A 20,735-nucleotide genomic window follows, 5' to 3' on the forward strand; every position below is an offset into this window, starting at 1 on the left:
TTAGTTTTTATATAGTTATTCAATTTCATTACATTAATTTTTATTCATTAGATTGCTATCTTTGTCTGCTTGCTTTTGTAGTATAGATAACGTAGTTTAGTTAATAATTGAAATGATGGGTATGGTGAAATTAAAAGGCATTCTCAATGATTTATTTTTTTCAATTCTTGTTTGAAAATGTTGCAAATTTTTTTCCTTTAAATATAATCTTGAGTTTTTTTTAATGCTGCTGATTTAATATAATGCTTACAATTTAACATTAATATATATAATTTTTTCTTACTTTTGTATAGTCAGGTTTATATATAAAAATAGCGCATTGAAATAAATTGATTTTTATTGTAAATGAGATTCCTATCCTGGTTAATCATTCCATGAATGCAAATGGTGGCATTTAATTTAGTTAGCATGATTTTGCCTTGGAGGCATTAATTATATTTTGGTTAAAAAGTTGAGCTTCATTTCAAGTTTTATTAATAGAACTGGTTTTCAATTTGTATTATTTGATTTCTAAATTGTTATGTTTATTAATATTTATTTCTTCATTAGTTAGATGATTCACCAACGACTTCAGTAATGACCAATTTATTCATGGTTTTTATTAATTGGTTTCCATTGCATTGAAAAATTTTGGAATCATTCCATCACTTTATATATACCTTTTCCATATTTTTTCCCCTTTGGGCTGTTCAGCTTTATGTAAACAATGGTATTTGGGCTTGAAAATATATTTATTTTTTGTAGGTATCCGTAGTTTAGAGGAGGCCGAAGAAAAAATATTTTATTACAATTCTAGTTGTTGATAAATTTTCATATGTTTCACATGTATAATTTTACTATATTCTGTAAATAAATGGACTTGATGAATCTGTAGACAGACAAAGCGGCAATAGGACCTTTAAATTATTCATTTTCCATCGTTCATAAACTGTATCAGTTGCATACATATTTAGAATGTTAGCAGAGTAATATATGTCAAAGTATGTATTTACTATACTAAGACATTTCAGTTAAATTTAGCAGATAACACTCATCAAAATTCATTGGAAGTATTGTTTCATTGTTAATTGTTTTTAGTTATGGTTAAAGGTCAAGTTAAAATGGCTACTCCTTTTTTTCAAATCAAGGAAAAAATGCAAGCAGTGATAAATTTTCTCAATTCAGAAGGGATGAAACTATCAAAGATTATTTGCAGAATGCAACAGGATTCACAAAGTTATTTGAATATAAGCAAGATCTATGAATGGATTATTGCTTTAAAAAAATTAAGTTTGTTCTCTGCAATGAAAAACATCACAATAGACCTTCTATTTCAGAGTATAACAACATTATCAAAGCGGTTAAACAAATGAATCACAACAATCAAAGAATTAAAGTTGACAATGCAAGTGAGTTAAATATAAGCCATGGCTTATCATTTTCAATTGTCCACAATCGTTTAAACTTTCAAAAAGTCTGTGGCTTGTTGATTTTGATTCCAACTGACAGACATCAACAAAAAGTTCATTTGAAAATTTTCCAGAAATATTTTAAATGTTATGAATATGAAGGAGACAGATTTCTGAAGTGGACAATAATTACTGAAGAGACAGACATGGAACCATCATTTTTGAACTTGAGAGTAAAAGACAAAGTTTAGTTGAGAAACATTGTTCATCTACTGTATCAAAAACATTCAAAACAAACAAATCTGTCATGGAAAGTTGATGACAATATTTTACTATATGAAAGATGCAGTTGTTTATTCATTTCACACTAAAAGAAGAAATTGTAAATAATGAAAACTACTGTGGTTGTTGAACACAAAATTATTCCAAAAGGTTTGATTTTACTTCAGTATAGTGCTGAACCTGTTATTCAATGTTAATGTAATATGTAGTAAGTGTGTTTTACAAACACGTAAAAAAGGTTTAACACAGTTTTTTTTACCAACATGTTATCACAATTATTAACCTAACTTTTTTTTTATTAAGAAACCATTTTTCATGTAGCTGAGAAGTGTCTGTTAAAAAGTTTCACTTTGGCAAGAGATGGTATTGTAAATACCTGAATTCCCAGAAAAAAAAGATTTGTGAAGAATGTAGAAAGAAGAAGGAGGGGAGGAGCTTTATTCTGTACAAGGTGTAAAATGAAAGAAACTGTAATAGACACTCACTAATCACATTATTCTCTCTGAAAGTACTGTTGTTCACTAAACAGCCAGTCCTTGTGAACAGAGAGAATGTAGAGAAAGTTGTGTGTATGTTTAATGTACAGTAAATTAATCTAGATTTCTAAAGTCTTGACTTTCGGTTAATCCAGATTTTTTGGGTCCAAATTTTATGAAAGCTCAACAATTTTGATGAAAACTAACAATAGAAATGTGAAGATAATTTCTTTGTGTATGCTTCACACCAACTTTAATTATTAAAATGTTTTTATGAGTTGTATTATCTGTTTTAATTTTGCAAACATGTAATTATTTCTTTATTTACATATTTCTTTGTAGTTTGTATTACAAAAAAACTGTAATCAGAAGGAAGAATGTTACTTTTTCAGTAAAACATTAAAAAATTAAGACTGGCAAAGCGGCAGTAGATCCTTTAAATCATTCATTTTCCATCATTCATATGATATATTATATCATATCAATTAAGTTTAGCGAAACGCGAATTAAAATCATTATAATAAAAAGTAGTATGAGGGGTAGTTTTTTTTTTGCATTTGTTTGCTCCCCTGGGTTGTCGGCTCAACAGTTAAGTATTACTCATCCCAGGGGAGTGTTCTTGCAACTAATGAGCCTCCCCACCTACTGGCAGTACATCTGACAGGCAGGTTGGCTCACCGACTCCGGATCTTTTCCTTATTTTCATCTTGCCTCTGCCTCTAACTGCTAAGACCAGGGACACTGGGTTCAGCTATGCTGTTCCCAGGCCCTGACCCAGCAGCCGGGTCTCGGTCGTTTTACAACACCGAGTTTTACTGTAAACAATAATCTCATCAATTCATTGGAAGTATTGCTTCATTGTTAAAATTTTTATTAACAAAGGGGAATTTAAAAAAATATATATATTCAAACTGAGAGAGTTGAAATGAACAAGAAAGTGAAAAAGAAAAGCAATCAAAATTGTTAGTGAAAAATATTTTCCAAAACCTTTGTAGGAAATACATTAATTGTTTTGAGATTTTTCTTTGATTCTTCTCTTTTTATAAATTTTACCAGAAAACAATATCAAAAAGCATACTCTCAATTCAAAGCTTAATTCTCTTCTCTATAAAAAGCAACTTGTTACAGTTTTCATATAGTAGTAGTTATTTTACTAAGATATTCTTAATCTGCAGATTTATTTCTTTTAATCGAAAATTGAATATCATAATGGGAAAACAACCAATTTTTTTTGTATTAATAATACTCTACAAATCATAAAAGGATTAACAAAAAAGATTTCAGGCCCTTGATCCATTAAATAATAGTGAATTTTCAAGCAGAATTTTCATGATAACTAATAAGAATCTCAATATTTGCATTTCAATTATTTTTTTATTAACTGGAAATTTTTAACAATTATTTTATTAAAATTTGTTACTAATGCCACAAATGTATGAATATTATAACAATATTTTTTTCTGTAAATAAATTTTCAACAATTTATTTTAATGTGCTATTTTTTTATTATTTAGATGTGATTAATTTCACAGAATATAGCTCTTAATGTTTCATCCTTTTTTATTTTGTTTGGCTAAATTAGTGTTATTTTATTTGTTATAACTACTTAGATTTATTTAATATTCACTATAAACATACAGTGAAAACTGAATAATTATTCACCTTTAATGGTATTACACCCTTCTTAGAAAAGAGTTGACAGATCATATATAATGATTAACTGTACCACTTATAAAATGTACCTAGGAAATCTTTCAAATTGAATATTATGTTAAGTTGAGTCGGACGATAAATTTTTTGAAATGGACAGAAATTTTTTGTGCATAAAAAATGTATGCCATTTGTTGATTGCATTTAACAATATTTAAGAAACTTATTTGAGAAGAATTGTTATGCAAATCCAAAAGAAGAGACCAATCCAATTCCAAAAATCTGGTCTGAATCCAAAGTTCTTCTTACCACCATTTCTTGCTCATAAATTTTATAATCAGATTGTTTCAAACTCTGGATCATTATTTACCACATAGTTCTTTAAATGAATCTGCCAAATCTTAAATCAGTAGCACTTTTCCATTTTTTATAATTTTATAAAAACCTTTTCATTATTATTACAAAATATGGGACACACTATATTGCATTTGTTATAAATTCACAGTTTAAATTAATTACCAACATGAACTTATGATGTGTAAATTTTTTTATTACAATTTTTTAAATTTATTATTATATGGTTAATTTGGTTGAACATTTTTTGAGCATGTATTTATGTTGAATGAATGCAGAAAACTTGGGTTTTTTAACTTTGTTTAAAAATTCATTAAGAGAGTAATATTTTTCTTTAAAAAGAAATCTTTCGAATGTGTTTTAAATAAATTGGTGGAAGTCTTTTTAAATGGTTCAGTAATGTACTAAAAATGTCATTTATATGTAGAATATAGAAATTATTATTCATATTTTATTAATTTTATGTTAAAAGTAAGTAATATTTTAAATGCACAGATCTGCGTTCCACGAGTTTCCAAAAACTCATGAATTTAATGTCAGTGAGCTCACCACCCAAACAGCCACACATTGTTGGATTCTCAGTTGTTTTTGTTTAAGAAGTTATTCCAAATACAGTTCTACTAAGTAGTGATTCTTGTCTCATTTAAATTATCTTCCTTTCTTTATTTTAAAGGTTAATAATACATATTCCTAAATAAATTATTTGGTCCAGTATTTTATATTGTGTTTCTTTTAAACTAATTCATAATGCAAATTAAAAATTAAAATGTCAGTTAGTTAATAGTACCATACAAAGTCATACTGTTTGTAGGCAGAGGAAAGTGCCTAATCTGGGCACTATCATAACTATATGTGGCACTAAGTACGTGTAATAAGATGCGTGAACGTAAAAGGTTTTATCAAAAATTTCCTAAAAAAAAGTTCCTTATTTAAGGAAAAATATTTTATTTACTTAAGCTTAAATATAATCTCTTTCGAAGTAGTCCTCTTGCACAATAATGCACAGTCAGAGTGTTCCAGCAACTTCTGGAATGCGACTTTGATGTCATCTTTTGTAGGCACGTAGAACAATCTGTGATTTTTGCTGAATCTTGGCAACAGTGTTAAAGCAGAAACCTTTCAGCTACATTTTCACCCTTTGAAAAAGGAAAAAGTCTGCAGGTATTAAATCTGAAAAGTAAGGCAGGTGCAAAAGTAGTAATGTGTTTTTTGTGAGAAAATTATGAACAGGTAGTGCTAGTGACAAGATCCATTGTCTTTGAGATCCCATTTCTTCATGCACCATAGATCCAGTCATTTTCACCAAAGTTCTCCCTCAAATGCCACAGAATTTGGCAGTAAAATTCTATACTGATTTATTTATTACACCATTATTTATTTGATTTATTTATTTAGACCAAATTTAGAAAAACTTCTTGGTGAATCTTTTCTACATTTTTGGGGATAGTGCTAGTAGAGAGTTTTCTAAATTGCATGTCATCCTTGAGGGATATTCTTCCACTTTTGCAGTATGCACATCAATCAAAACATTATGTCCACCCATTGCCCCATTGCTGTAAGCTTGCAGATGCAAATTGAATTGTCTCTGTTGTTAACTTAAGTTTTCTAAGTTTATTACAACAATGAATTTTAGGCAGAATTCATAACCATAAATTGTGGTTTTTATTTTAAAGTTTTTCTCTCACAGATAGTTTTATATGACCTGTTCAAGAGTGAGCTCACACCTCTAACTCTCTTGCACCTGAAAGGAAACCCGCTAATTTAGTTTATAAAGAAGTGTTCAAATAATTTTTTTTTTTAGTGTTTTTTACTTATACAAAAGAAAACATCATCCTTGGATGGTAAACATTGCTGGTCAATAAAGTTGTGAGTGCATGAACATTCCCAAGTTAAAGCCAACAACTAGAAAAATTTGACAAGATGAAAATAGTTAAAATAACTACATTAAAGGGGAAAGTATGGTGATAGTGTCAAAAGTGGGATAAGGAGGGGTTTGTAAGCAAAACTTTCTGTTTTAGGGTCCAACTAGCTCATCTAGACCAAAAAACAAAAACATACTACATATGTGTGTCGTACTGCTTTTAGCCTTATATTTCAGGATTGAGCAAACTGATTTGGTTCAATTATGTCTATATATGGATGGATCATTGATCATATTAATTCTGTTTTTTCCAAAATTTCTTTAATTGGAGGGGGATTTGCAAAAAACCAGTTTCAGTTAACTTCAGAGGCACTTTAGAAAAAATTTTCCTTTGGCAAATTTGTTTCCTACATTGCATTTATAAATAATAAAAAAAATTTTTTTTTTCAAATTCAACCCCCACCTCTTAAAATTGAAATGCATATTTTTATATTTATTTTTTTTTGTCTTTTATAATTATATTTAGGCTATATAAAAAGTTCTACAATTTTCCAGCATTATGAACCCTGGGACCTTAAAACACAAAAAAGTTTTTCAAAATTGTTATGCTCTTGTTTTATCCTTTGTTGGAAGTGGTGTTAGATTTAGAGAAACTTTACTTAAGCTTACTTTACTTAAGCTTAACCTATAATCTATATGAAAATTAAAAAAAAATTTTTTTTTAAATTTATTTCTCACACCTAAAATTTTCATTAATTTTTCTTTGTCACTTTAAAGGCAATCAAAATTTAAATAGTTGTTTTGAGTCCTACAACTCACCCGAGACAATTTTTTCATTAGAGTTATAAAAGTTATATATACTTTATTTATTCAATATTTTTAACTATTCTTATTTTAATACTTTTTTTTTTCTAAGGATTACTTCTATGTAATTTTTTTTTTTACTAAATTGTCCCCATAGAGTAAGGCAGCCCCCAAAATAAAAATAATTTTAAATTTGGAAATTTTGATGTTTAAATGTTTTATTGGTAATCATTATATAAAAAAAGCCTCATTGGTAGTAAGGCACCCTAAATGTTTTTAAAATTGAGAAAATATTTTTTTACATTTAAACGTTTATTATGAAAAATAAAAATATAACGTAATGATTAAATTGCAAAGACTTTTCTGTAAAGTTGTAGGTTTTGCAATGAAAAAGCTGTGTAATTTATTACATGACTTGATCAGCACAGCTTTTTTTTTGTTCTTTTTTAACCACACAGGGGCAACCAGTAATCGCCTAAAAGATGCTGCCTCGGTTGGCCCTGAGTGACATGGCTGTAGAATAACTCACCCTAGTGGATACAGCTAAAACCGCTGGGAAAATCATACAATACTTTGTTAGTTTTTTCTTCTAGTATTCATTTTTTACAAGTTTTTTCTGGGGTTAAGCTGGATGGATTTTGTTGGAATTTTACCACCCAATGCCTGCTCTTGCTATCCTACTAGAGAATATGAAATATGTATGAGAAATCCTTTTCCTATTTTTCTAATAAATGTACATTTTGAAGCAATATTTAATAAGTTTCACTTAAAAAACCTTTCATCATAAAAAAAGTTTAAACCCAGAACCTTCTGTATGAAAGCCAGAACCACTATCACTTTGCCACAGAAGTTGGCAAACCATATAAATAATTTAAATTTAGTTTTTCAAACATGGCACTGTTTGGTATAATAACTATTACATATCATTTTAAAGAAACTAAATTAAATTAAATTAAATTAGATAACAATTGAGAAATTATTACAATGCAGACGCAGTGACTTAGACTTAAACTTTAACTTTTGATGAATAACAAAATGATGATCAATTGTTATATATATGTAATTCAATTATGGTAGTTTTATAATTTTAATCATAATTATATTCCTCTTAAAAATGGTAGAATAACCGAAAGTGCTCAAGGAAATTAAATTGGAATTTGGTAAGCTGTTTTTTAAAATTATATATAAAAAATAATTCATTTTAGCAACGAAGTGTATTTTCTGAAGAAGGAGAAATTTTTTATTGATATTCTTTTTTTTAATTATAAATGGATGTAAATAATTCAGATCATACTACTTGTACTTTATGCTTTCGGTATAAGTAAAATTTTCAGTTTTTTATTTCTGAAGCATTAGCTGTCAACTGAAATAAATTAGTATTTTTAACCTCTCATCCAAATTTTTATATCATTACAAGATTTTAACTATGGGAATTTTAACCAAATGAAAGTTTTTACATTTACAGATTTTTGCAATTGTATTATTAATTTTAAATCTCTCTAATTCCAGTGATTATTGAGTTTTCGCTGTATTCTCTTATTAATGGTAATCTATATTACATGAGGGCTTTTTCAAAAATTGACTTACAGTTTGTTGGTAAAAGAAAAAAAATAGAGGATTTTATTATCTATGACCTAATTGCATATTTATTTTAAGCAAAGCCAAGTAATAAGCTTCAGTTCAGTGAAATCAGTTCAGTGAATTAAACATGTTTCTTATGAATATGTCATAATTAGTATAGTATGTATCATAAATAGAGTTCTACAAACAAAGAAAAAACTTTGTACACAGTATCTTAAGTATTATTTTGTTATTTTTTGTTTTTTATGACATTATGACTAATATTTTAAAATTGTTTTATTAACATATAACATGTAATTTATTATTATTAAATAATAATAATTTAGTTTATTAATCATCAATTCAACTTAATAAAAAGTAATGTATTACAATACCATATATCACTTTAACTTGACCAATAAAGATTTTATTTATTCCAATAATTTTAGTGATATATAGTATAAAGTAACAATTAACCTAACCGTTTCATAGAGTAAAATCAATTCCTGTTACCTTCACCCCATCTCTCACAATTGTGTTCACTCTCTGCAATATTACATAATGCAGCGCTCTTATCTAAATAAAAACGTCACTTGAGCTATACTTAATTCGCCACTCACATTCAGGCACTTATTTATTATATTGTGAAATTAGCTTTTGCTGATTGGCTCAAAGAACTCTTCCCTCAGAGTAACAATACAGTTTTATTACACTCATTCTTAATATTCAACCTGATTTTCACCTTAGTAAAGTGACAGAAGTTACTCTATACTGAATCTAGATTGGCAGACAGGATGATTCAAAATCATACTCTTTTAACATTCCCTTTTAAAAATCATAAAAGCTCAAAGCCTTTATAGAGTATGGCTGTTGCTTTTAATAGAGAATTATAACACCCTTTTTGACTGCACTGCTATGTGTCTTTTATATTGACCTTTGAAGCTTTTTCAGCGTTTCCTATTAAACATAAATTTTTGAAGTCCAAGGTTCCTTGAATTCTGTGAACAAAATTACCTTGTGATATCAAATATTGTAACCATCATTTTTTAGTTCAGTAGTGACTGCTTGAATGTTTTTGATTTGTTAAGTGAATAAGAATGCATCTACTATACTGTTTAAATGGTACAAAATGTAACACAGTTATCATTAAATCCAAAAACCATTTTATACTTCTATTTGATTCCCTCATTCCATGTATCTCATAGTTAGTAGGAATAAATGATAAGTTGCATGCTTCATCAACTGCTGCTAAACAGATCAGAATGTATAGATAATGATCGTGTAATAAAACTGTAATTATTCTGCTTCGGCAACCAGTCTAACTGAATAACTAATCAGAAGTCAGTTTTAAAATGGCCCTCATATATTTATATTTTTCTTGTTTGTAGTTTATTTTAATATTTATTTTATAATTGTATGTATTTATAAATTATTAACAATTTTGATCGTTAACAAATGAAAAGGTTTATTTAGGAATTTATTGTTTTAATGCTTTGCAATGGCTTTTGAATTTATCTGTATTTGTGTGATAATTAACCGTTAATTATTAGATTGTGATTAACAACAATTGTTTTTTTTGCTTCCTTTATTGAGTGATGCAAACAATTTTTAAAAAAAATCAAAGAGTCTTAGGCACATTACACAGTTCACTAAATTATTGTGGCAATTTTTTAATTTCTCAGTTTTCATCATTTAAATGTATCTGCAGATAATACTATATCAATTTTAATATTAAATTAAGATTATATAATAATTTAATTTTTTTATTTACTTATGTGTAGTTCAGAGACTTAAAAACAACAAATTTTGGTGTTCCATGCAATCATGATGTAGATTTTACACACACACACACATATATATATATATATATACATACAGGTATATAAAAAAAAATGTATACATACTTTGAACCACCATAAAAAATTTATTTTCCCACCTACAAGGTTACACTTCTGGGAAAAGTAAAGGTACAGTCCAATTTGAAGAATAAGTGTGTGAACTTTCTGGTTAAGCTGAATGTTCCAAATGGTGGTTAAAGTAAGTGTTCAAAATAATGGCCCATATGACAAATTCTGGGTAGTTGGAACAGTGTGTGATGTGCAGAAAGGCTGATCAAGGCAACCTTGCACTGCTACAAGTGATGAATTCTCAGGTGCAGTGCTGGAATTGTTTCAGTGTTCATTACAAAACTCTTTAAGACAAGGATCATATGAGAGTAGTGTAAGTGCTAGTAGTGTGTGACAAATTCTGAAAAAAGGGAAGTCATGTGTGTATATTCCAAAGCTGGTGCAACAGCTAAATGATGATAATCCAGATCGCAGGGTACAATTGTGTGAGTGGGTTCAGGGGATGGTTACACATCAACCAGGATTTATGGGTAGCATTGTTTGGTTGGATGAAGCACAATTCAAACTTAAGGGACCTGTCAACAGGTATAATTGTGTATACTGGGCTTAAGTTAATCCCCACATTACTATTGAAAAGGCTGTGGATTTGCCTGTTGTAAATGTGCGGTGTGGTTTGTCTCCTAGGAGACTCATTGGGCTTTCTGTTGAGCATTCTGTTTTGAAGGTATTGTAACTGGAGAAAAATACCTAACAATGTTTGCTGATTTCATTTTCCCTTCCATTTGTGTAATGTATGGTAATGAAATTTTATTACCAACAAGATGATGGTTCAAAGTGTGTATAATTTTTTTGGCACACTTGTATGTATTATATACATATATTTAATATTATTTTTCTAAAGTCAATTCCTTTGGGAATCATATTCCTCTGTACTATACAAATTGTATTTATTTGATCAGCCTAAGTACAGAATTAATAAATAAAATAAATTAGGATGACACTACCTTATTCCATTATGCATGCAAGAGCGCTTTCACGAATTACTTGCATCATCAGTTGCTCCACCTAACTTTTTACAAATATTCTTATCAAAAAGTATATAAAAAGTTGTTATGTGGAGCAACTAATGATGTAAGTAATTTGTGAAAGTGCTTTTGCATGCATAATGAAATAAGGTAGTGTCAACCTACTTTATTTTATTTATTCATTCTCTACTTAGGTTAATCAGATAAATACAATTTGTATACTACAGAGGAATATGATTCTCAAAATTATGTTTTGTGTTTTGAAATTTTGAATAATATAAAAAAAATATATTTTAATGTAATGTAATGTAATGTAATGGGATCAATGTGAATTTGTAAGTCAGTTGTGTGGTTCAGTAGTGTGTTTTAGTTAGATGTTTATTCATATCAGTTGGGGGTTTATATATTAATTTTTTTAACTAAACCAGCATTCATTGCTAAGTGTTGTACAGTAAAATTTTTCTAAAAGTCTTTTTTTTATTCTTTTTTTTTAAGAATATCTACTTATAGTATAAATGAAAGAAAATACTGGGTAGGTTAAAATTTAATTTTCCCAATTGCTAATAAAAAACATTTGATAAAAAGAATTTTCTTATTTCAGATTTAATTCACGTACAAGAAGGGTTCAAAGTCCTTCTACATAATTGTATCAGGGAGCAACATTTAATATTGAATTACATATTTTTTCCAATAATGTTTTGCTCTGATTTATAAAAAAACAACTGTTTTCAGTTAACAGCTTGAGTCATGTCATTTGGATTTGTTGAAAATATCATGTCATTGTTGAAGTGAAAATCACAAAGTATCAAATCACATGAACATGGTGGTCACTTAATTGCTCCTATATCCTATCCATGTAGAAAAGGTTTAATTTAAATAGTCTCTTATTTGAAGGACATAGTCAGATGTTGTTTCATCTTGCTGTCGGACACTTAGTTTTAGCCTGTGAATAATATCTTGTAACCTGTCAAGATATGAATTGCCTGTTACACTACTGCCAAGGAAATAAGCCCTAACACTTCATTTTTTTATCCCACACTAATATGAACTATAAGTACCTTTCCTACCTATATTTACACAATCATTTTTATCATATAATTCGTTTATTTCGTCAGTCGGTTTCTTCAGCCTGCATTACTAGAAAAATGAAGATCTGCTTCACCACAAATAATAAATTTTTCACAAAGTTTTTCCACTCTTCTGTCAAAATTATCTTCAAAAAAGTGCATAAAGTAATATTGGCTGAAAACACATAAAACTTCAGTCCCTTTGCAATTTTTCACAAACTTGTTCTTGGTAGTACCAACCTATTAGAAACATTTCATAGCAACTTGTTATCTAAAGCGCTAATGATTAGCTTAGTGCTAAATTGCCTATAGTTCTAGGCCTACCTGATCTTGAGATATGTCCAATTTCATTATTATTTTCAAATATCAGATATTCTGCTTACAATTAAAATTGACAGAACAATAATGGGAATTACAGAACCTCATTTGAGATTCTTATTTTGTATGATTATGCCATTTTTCTCAATACTGGTAGAAAAATTAACTAAACAATAATTGAATTGTAATTATTTCAGCTGATTACTGCAAAGTTGAAAAACGAAATTTCCCACCTGTTAACAAAATATTACAGAATTTAAATCTTCATGAAGGTATAAGTGACTTAGCCCATTATATATTTTACCACAGAATTACAATAGTATAATTGGAGGAGTGCATGTTATATTGATAGAAAAATGCTTTTGCCTCGGTCTCTGGACAAACAATTTAACATGGATGTATACTTCTTATATTTTAATAATACAAAATTCTAATAATTACAACCCAAACTCATTATAAAATAGACCATTAATCTAAATATTCCCTTGAAAGGAAATATTGTGTTAGAATTCTGTGGAAATAGACAAAACCCATTTAAATTTTATTATGACTGATGTTTTTAAATAACGTATGCTTTTCTGCTGTCAAATACTTGTGTAGTTTTGTATTAGGGTGTACTGCTGTTTAGTTACTGTGACATAATAAAAATGAATACTGAATTTAAACTGTATCTTTATTACTTATTATACTTTATTACTTCCAATTTATGCAAATTAATGAACTTTCTAAATGCATTAGATTGCATGCAGTGTAACAAAGCAGAAAAAAATAATAAAAATAAAAATTCTGAAAAATCTTGTTTACTTTGTCAGGCTAAGAACTTTCCAAACAGCTCTCATGAAGATATTTGGATCTTTTTGATTTCCTTTAATTAGAAGACAAAAAAAGTATTTTTTAAATATAATTTTTTTATAATTAATACGCATTGCATTTAATATACCTACATCACAAATTATTTGAAAGTAACTTCTTATTAAAGATATGTTCACACCGCAAGTACTCAAATTAAGTGGATGTTCTCCATGTTGAATTATGCTTTCTCTACCAATATGGCTTATTTCCATTTAACAGATTGAGTTTACAGGCAGAACTCACATTTATGGTCTGTCAACAACTCAAAACCCGTACATGAAATGATTGGAAGACTGTATATAATTTACAAGAGTAGAAGAGTCTGCCAAATATTCTTTGCATATTGGGTTTTTCAAATAATATTCTACATTTATAATTTTCTTTTTACATTTTACTTTTTTAGGAATTCTTTTTTAGAAGTTCTCCATGTTGAAAATTTTGCTAGGATTTAATGCAGATTATTGAATCATATTTTCATTCTGAATAAGACTCTGGGAATGTAAATCTGAGCTTTCACACATCGCTGTCCCAAATATCTCTTTAAATTTTGTTGCTGCTGAACTTTGAGTATAACGAATTTAGTTTTTATCTAAATCTTTATTATGGCTTAACTTTTTTATAGATTAATGCTGAGTGTATACTGTCTGATTAAATATTACTTGACATTGATTTTTATAAATATTTTTGATTTTCATTTAGTATAAATAAGAATGAACCTTTTTAATTTAAAAAAAATTTTCAGACAATTCATTTTATAATTTTTTTTAGTTAAACCTGAAAAATGACCTGTTTTTGAAGTTTTGTTCTAAAGGTATTTGGTTTTATTATGATTTGCATAATCCATAAATAACCACACTGTTTCAAATTTTGAACCATTGTTCATCACAGTTATACATATGATTCACAAAGAATGTGAAAAACTTTCAGGATATGTTCTGTTAGTAAAAATAAAGAAAGAAAGTTCATTAAACATAGGTTTGGAAATGCTTTGTTAGCAAAAGTCGGCTGGCAAAAATTTCACCCTCATATCTGCACCTTCAGTAAAATTAAGGCGGTCCATAATTCTTGGGAGTTACTCCACATTTAGGAGTAACTTTAGTGGTTTTGTATGAAATCTAACTTAAAAAACCGTCATCTGACTCTAAATTCTAATAACCATATTTTAATAATCATACTTAAAACTATTTTTAAAAAGTATACAGATAGTATTTAAAATACTGTCGTTCCTATTTTAAAGAAGGAAAAGAAGCATACAATGAAACATCATTTTAATTGTATATAAATTTATAAATTATTGTATATAATTTCTGCATGGAAATTTAAATTCATCTATTTAATATTTATTAAGCCATTAAAATTTAGATAGGCACAAATAATATATTATATTTCATTAATTTGTTATTTAAAGAGAAAAATCTGATGTGGACCCACATGACTTTCTTGTACACCTATTAAATTACATATTCACATTTTTGTTGCACTTAATTTAAACTTATTTCATTTGAAAGTGAAATATGATCCTCAAATTCTTTAATAAAGTAGACAGTTACACAGAAAACTGGGCCAAAAATTTCCTTAGCATTCTATATTAGTTTATATATTAATTTTGTTTCATGTTGCTCAAGTAGATATGTGGTGTAAGTGAGAATGTGTCGGATCTGTAACCATGTACGCATTGGTTCAAATCCTACTTCATATACATTTTTTTCTCTTTTAATTTAAATATATTGATTTATTAACTTGATTATAAAAATTTTTGAATTAAAATGAAAAGTACATAAAATTTTATTCCGCTAATAACTTCTGATTTTTTTTTGTATTGTTATTGAATTATTATTTATTATTTTTTTTTTACAATCAGAGATTAGTAATTATTAATAAACCAATATATTTAAATTAAAAAAGAAGTTAAAAAAAAAAATATGTATATGAAGTCGAATTCGAACCAATGGGCCTTCTCCTTGTAAGATACAAATATTTCATTAATTAAAATTTTATTTGGTTATAATTCTGGAACCAATGAAAATAAGTACCACTTATGATATATTGTTGAAAAGCTCTCAATGAGGGCTTATTACTGCAGTTAAAAAGAAGTCCAAAATCCAAATTTTTAAAATTGAAACCTCGCTTTATTTAGAGGTCTGACAGTATACACAGTTTTGGTCCAATCAATTGCAATCAAAAGGGGAGGTGCACAACTAGATAACAGTCCTAAATACAAAATGTCAACATTCTACAGCTAATCGTTTTTGAGTTATGCGAGGTACATACGTATGTATCTGTACATACATACATACAGATGTCACACTAGTCAAAATTGATTCAGGGTTGGTCAAAAAGATTATTTCTGTTGAAATTTGAAAACAATTGCAAAACGATTACAATACTTCCTTTACTTCATACAAGGAAGTAAAAATTGGTTACGTTTATTTTAATATTTATGAACATTTTCATTTAGCATCTTATTTTAAGTCATTAACTTTCAAATAATTTTCATTTTATATCATTTCAATAAAAAGGTACTTTGTTGTTTCACATTTTCCCCCAGTCGTTATGAGTGTTGTAATACATATAAATTATCTTAGATACATTAGCCTTGTCGGAGTTAATTTCTCATTTTTTTCTATCATTAGTTCTGAACAAATTGAAGATATCATTTGTAGAGTTTAACTAATAATTACAAACTTGGGATACCAATAAACATCAGGATGTTTAGCTCTATGAAAAAGGCAATAAGAAATTGTTTCATTCTTTTATCCTTAGTTAGAATAGAATGTTGTCTTAATAAGGGTTTTATCAGTTTCAGAAATTTATATTTCATGTCAGGTCATCTATAATCCTTTTGCTTATATCATTTAGCATACATTGTGTTGTTTGCTTCTGTTGTACCATCAATGTTATAATAAATCATCATGAATTTTTTATTTATTTTGCTCTTAATTGTGAGCAGCAGTTAGATGTGAAACATGATTTGTTTTGAATGAAAAATAATTTACACCATAAAATGACTGATAAATATTTGTATTTAATTTGGTTCTAATTATAAAATTAAATAATGAAAATTTATATAATATAAAAACAAATAGAACAGTTAACATTTGTTAATGATACTTTATATTTTAATTAAATATTACATTAAAATTAAACATTTGAATGTATTTAAAATACTGTAAATATTGATAATTTCCTGTATAATTTTTAATACTTGACAAGAAATCTTCGTAACATGTATTTTATTTCAGTTTTGCATTTTTAGACTCCATTATTACACGGAAACAATAAATCTCATTGAAATTAAAAAGACTAGGGAAATATTTAATTTAGATCACATTATTGCTGAAGCCAGAAATTGTTGAAAACATCTTTTTATGTATTATTATAATTAATTAAACAATAAGAAATAAATTAAATATCTTCGTTCAAAAATATTTGCAGTTTTTTTTTTAACTCACAAAAAAAGGAGCGAGTAGTTAAACAAATGTTAAAATATAAATATTATAATATAATCTGTTTCCAGAGCCATTGCAATAGCAAGAGTACAGGTTTCAATTGGTACTCGTTTGTACACTGGTGTCTCATATGCTGTCCTAGATAAAGAAAGCAGTCCCGCCTTTATCGTTACATGGTCAGTTACTGTGGAGAGAATTTTTCTACTGTGCAGCTACTAAGAATCCAAATTTTGATAAGATGACGGGAAATCCAATATGTGTCCAGATACCATGGGATAAAAATGCTGAGGCTCTGGCTAAATGGGCTAATGTAAGCTAATCTTTATTTTTTCCTTTTTAATTTTACTTTTATATATTACTTATCAAGTACTTTGTAATGAAAGTTATGGTTTGTACCTTAAGATACAACTTTTACAAATAGAATTGTTTTCCTTCTGTTGCTGTTGTATTAATATATTTAAATACCATGTATGAAAAGATATTTAAGTAGTATTTTTAATATTATCTGATGTGTATTGTCATATTAAGAATAAATTTTTCTGAAGTGCACGGTCAGATTTGCTTACAATATATTTTTACCTTGCGTAATTTTGCCTTCAAAGATAAGCTAGATGTACACAGAAAGATTTATTGGCTTAAAATTGTAATGAAAAATTATTTTGTTACTGTTCATTGAGTGACTACAGAAATGAACAATAATACAGAGGCCACAAAAAAGAATATCGAGGTATAAAAGCTATTCAGTATCTCTTAAATTCGGCTTACAGTAATGAATCACAAATAAAATAAAAAAGTAACTCTTACAATTTTTCCCTACAAGTGTTTAATGTGTGCATATTTCGTCATGCGGCATCTCCTAGCTGATAGGAGATTTTGTCCCATACTTTAACCAGCATGGTTGGAGTAATGAACACAACAGCTGCTTCAATGCTGTGCCTCAAATCTGGTTGATCAGTAGGCAGCAGAGGCACATATTCAAGATCCTTTATAAAATGCTAAAAAAAAACTCACTTGGTCTGATCGGACCAAGTCCAATCGAGTGCCCCCTAGAAGGTCACTGCAAACAAGCTCTGTCATCGTTCCATGCCAACCAATTCAGTGATTAGGGAAAACATCATTCAACCCCGATCCCATATAGAGTTAAGTCGGTGAAAAGGTGCACTGTCTTTTTACCATATAATTTTCTGGATGATCTTGCAGTTAAGGAAAGAGCAATATAACCAGCATATCCAAACAAGCAACTCCTGCTGGGTTTGCTTCAGAAAAAAAGAATAACTCATGAATTTGCTGTCAGGATATTGCACAGAAAACATTTAGTTCTGCAAAGTCCCTTTTGCAAGAAGTAAGGGGGATTTTCTAACCCTGAGATAGATACATTCTGTGTGTTAACCTTTCCACTAAGTCAAATATTGACTCATCACTATACATTGAAGAAAGTCATCATCTTCATGCTGTTACATTTGGGTAGCAAAGTTACCTAAACTATAACCCTAATCTTTGTTATAAATAGATTATGTCATGCTATACCAAAAATTTAAACTAAAGTAATAGATAAAAGGCAGGATAATGAAGCAATGAAGGCTGCTGATGCCAAGTTGATAGTGAATGAAGAAGACCTAATCTGATGGATCCAGCATGAAAATTCAGATAAAAGTTTCAGATATTAACCTGCAAAATATTATGTTCCGAGATTAATTAATCAAAATGTTCTAAAACAAAGAAATAAATTACTCTTAATATGCAGTTCTAGAAATCATTGGTCAGATAAATCATCTTGAAAGATTTATTAGTATGAAACAAAACAATTTATCTGCAAGATTTTACATTAATGATAAATTAATCACGATTTATTGTTTCCCAAAAAAAAATAAATCATTGTGTATATTCACCTATTGCTTTTAAAAATGTCAAATTCTTTATTTGAGATTTACTTACATTAATCTGAAGAAGATTTTTTACTGTTTTTCAGAGTTAAGATTCAAAGGCATTTAATTGATTATAACACACAAATTCGAAACCTTATTGTTACAAATTTTGAAGCATTATTTGTAATATTTGAAATAGATCAACTGAATCTCAAATCGCTAACTGTAGTACTACTTATGGTAGACATGATACATTCATATTTATAAGTTGTAGAGACAAGCAACGCCATGTGTTTTTTTTAATTTGTAACTACAGTATATATTCAATTTATTTGAGTTCATTGCAGCAGTTCTTGAGAGTACATGGTGTTTTAATGCATTGTTTCCGTCTGAACATTAATTTGTTTTACATTGTTTATCGCAGTCTTTGTTATGGCATGTAAAACATTTGAAGCATTAAACAGAATTGTGTTCTCTGAGACAGTTGTTCATTATACATTTTCTGTAATAGAAAGAGTGAAGGTATTTACTTGTATGCTGAATATTTCTCTTCTGATAACCTGACACGGGATATTTGTTCTATTTCATTGTTCCATTCCATTCCTTGCTTGGGAATTACTGTTCCATTTCCATTAATGATTGTACATCATGAAAAGTCCTTTGCATGCATAAATTTACAGTACCCAACATGTATACACTGGTTTTAAGGTAATTCATTTGTTCTACAGAATGTTTTTAGACATAATAAATTTTGTTTATTAGGGCATATATATCAAATAGGTATTCTTGAGCCAATGCTTGCTCTATTGAATCTATTCTATTTAATTTGTTTGTTGAGGTTTGTTGTACAAAGTTACATTTAAGGAAGTGTTAAGTGAGGCACTATGATCTAAACTAAACATGCAATCCCTATTATTTACAGATACAAGGGAAAAAAGTTGTTTTATCGATTGTTAAAAAAATTTCTATTTTAAAATCTTATTCTTAGTTAAGAAAATAGTACAGTATGTTATAAAACATTTTATAAGTATGTATGCAGTACTGATTTTTTTTTCTTTTTTAGGGGCAAACTGGATATCCTTGGATTGATGCAATAATGACACAATTACGAGAAGAAGGTTGGATTCATCATTTAGCAAGACATGCTGTTGCTTGTTTTTTAACTAGAGGAGACTTATGGGTGTCTTGGGAAGAAGGAATGGTGGTATGATTTTCTTTTTCATTTTTAATCAAATTATGGTTGAGTAAGGTATTATAACAATTATTTAACTAGGATGGAAAGTTAAAGCAAGCTAAATTGTTAATGTAGATTGAGAAAATGAAAAATTATCACTTTTATTAGAGCCATCCAGAAAGTAAAAAAGTTTGTACTAAACATTTGTACAAAAGTTACCTCCTATCAACAACCTTTGGAGGAACCCCTCATTTATGGGCGTCTAGGCAGTGTCAAGCTCGCTAACAGGTTCTGCAAGGTGTCATTAAGTGCATATGTATACCTGCACTCTATCAACTAAACCTCTATGCTTGGCTCTCCACCCTTCCTGGAACAGCTTAAGGAAGTATTTCATCAAGAATGGGTAATACGCCTTCACACACGGTCATACACCAATCATGCTTAGAGCAAGAAAATCAAGTCACATACATCATACCACAAGCACACCAAACAGTCAGGCAGATCAACAAACATACATCATACATATAAAGGACACAAGTCTTTCTCACTACTTACCAGAGGCCGTCATCAAGAATATGGGCAGAGTGTCCCCAACCTCATCACACCCAGGTGATCCCCACATGCATGGGGAACCCCCTAAGCGCTCAGCAGAGAGCCTGTCCGCCCCTTCTTGTTTTCAAACAAGATTTCTCTCAGGCCCTTAGTTCTACCATGACCTTGTTTGTAACCAGACATCGCCTTCCTCTGCATTTCTAGTAGCATA

At 28.6% G+C, this 20,735-nt stretch overlaps 1 protein-coding gene across 1 annotated transcript in view; it reads left to right on the top strand.

Annotated features, from left to right (window-relative positions):
- The window catches only part of LOC142332831 (cryptochrome-1-like), an 82,003-nt gene that overhangs the window by 46,892 nt on the left and 14,376 nt on the right, over positions 1–20,735 (top strand). Inside the window, exons 8-9 of the mRNA XM_075379453.1 lie at positions 17,076–17,243; positions 19,862–20,002. Coding sequence (XP_075235568.1) covers positions 17,076–17,243; positions 19,862–20,002 — 309 coding nt within the window. The remainder of the gene's footprint in view (positions 1–17,075; positions 17,244–19,861; positions 20,003–20,735) is intronic.

Source organism: Lycorma delicatula, chromosome 12, assembly GCF_047948215.1.
Source record: "Lycorma delicatula isolate Av1 chromosome 12, ASM4794821v1, whole genome shotgun sequence".
NCBI lineage: Eukaryota > Metazoa > Arthropoda > Insecta > Hemiptera > Fulgoridae > Lycorma > Lycorma delicatula.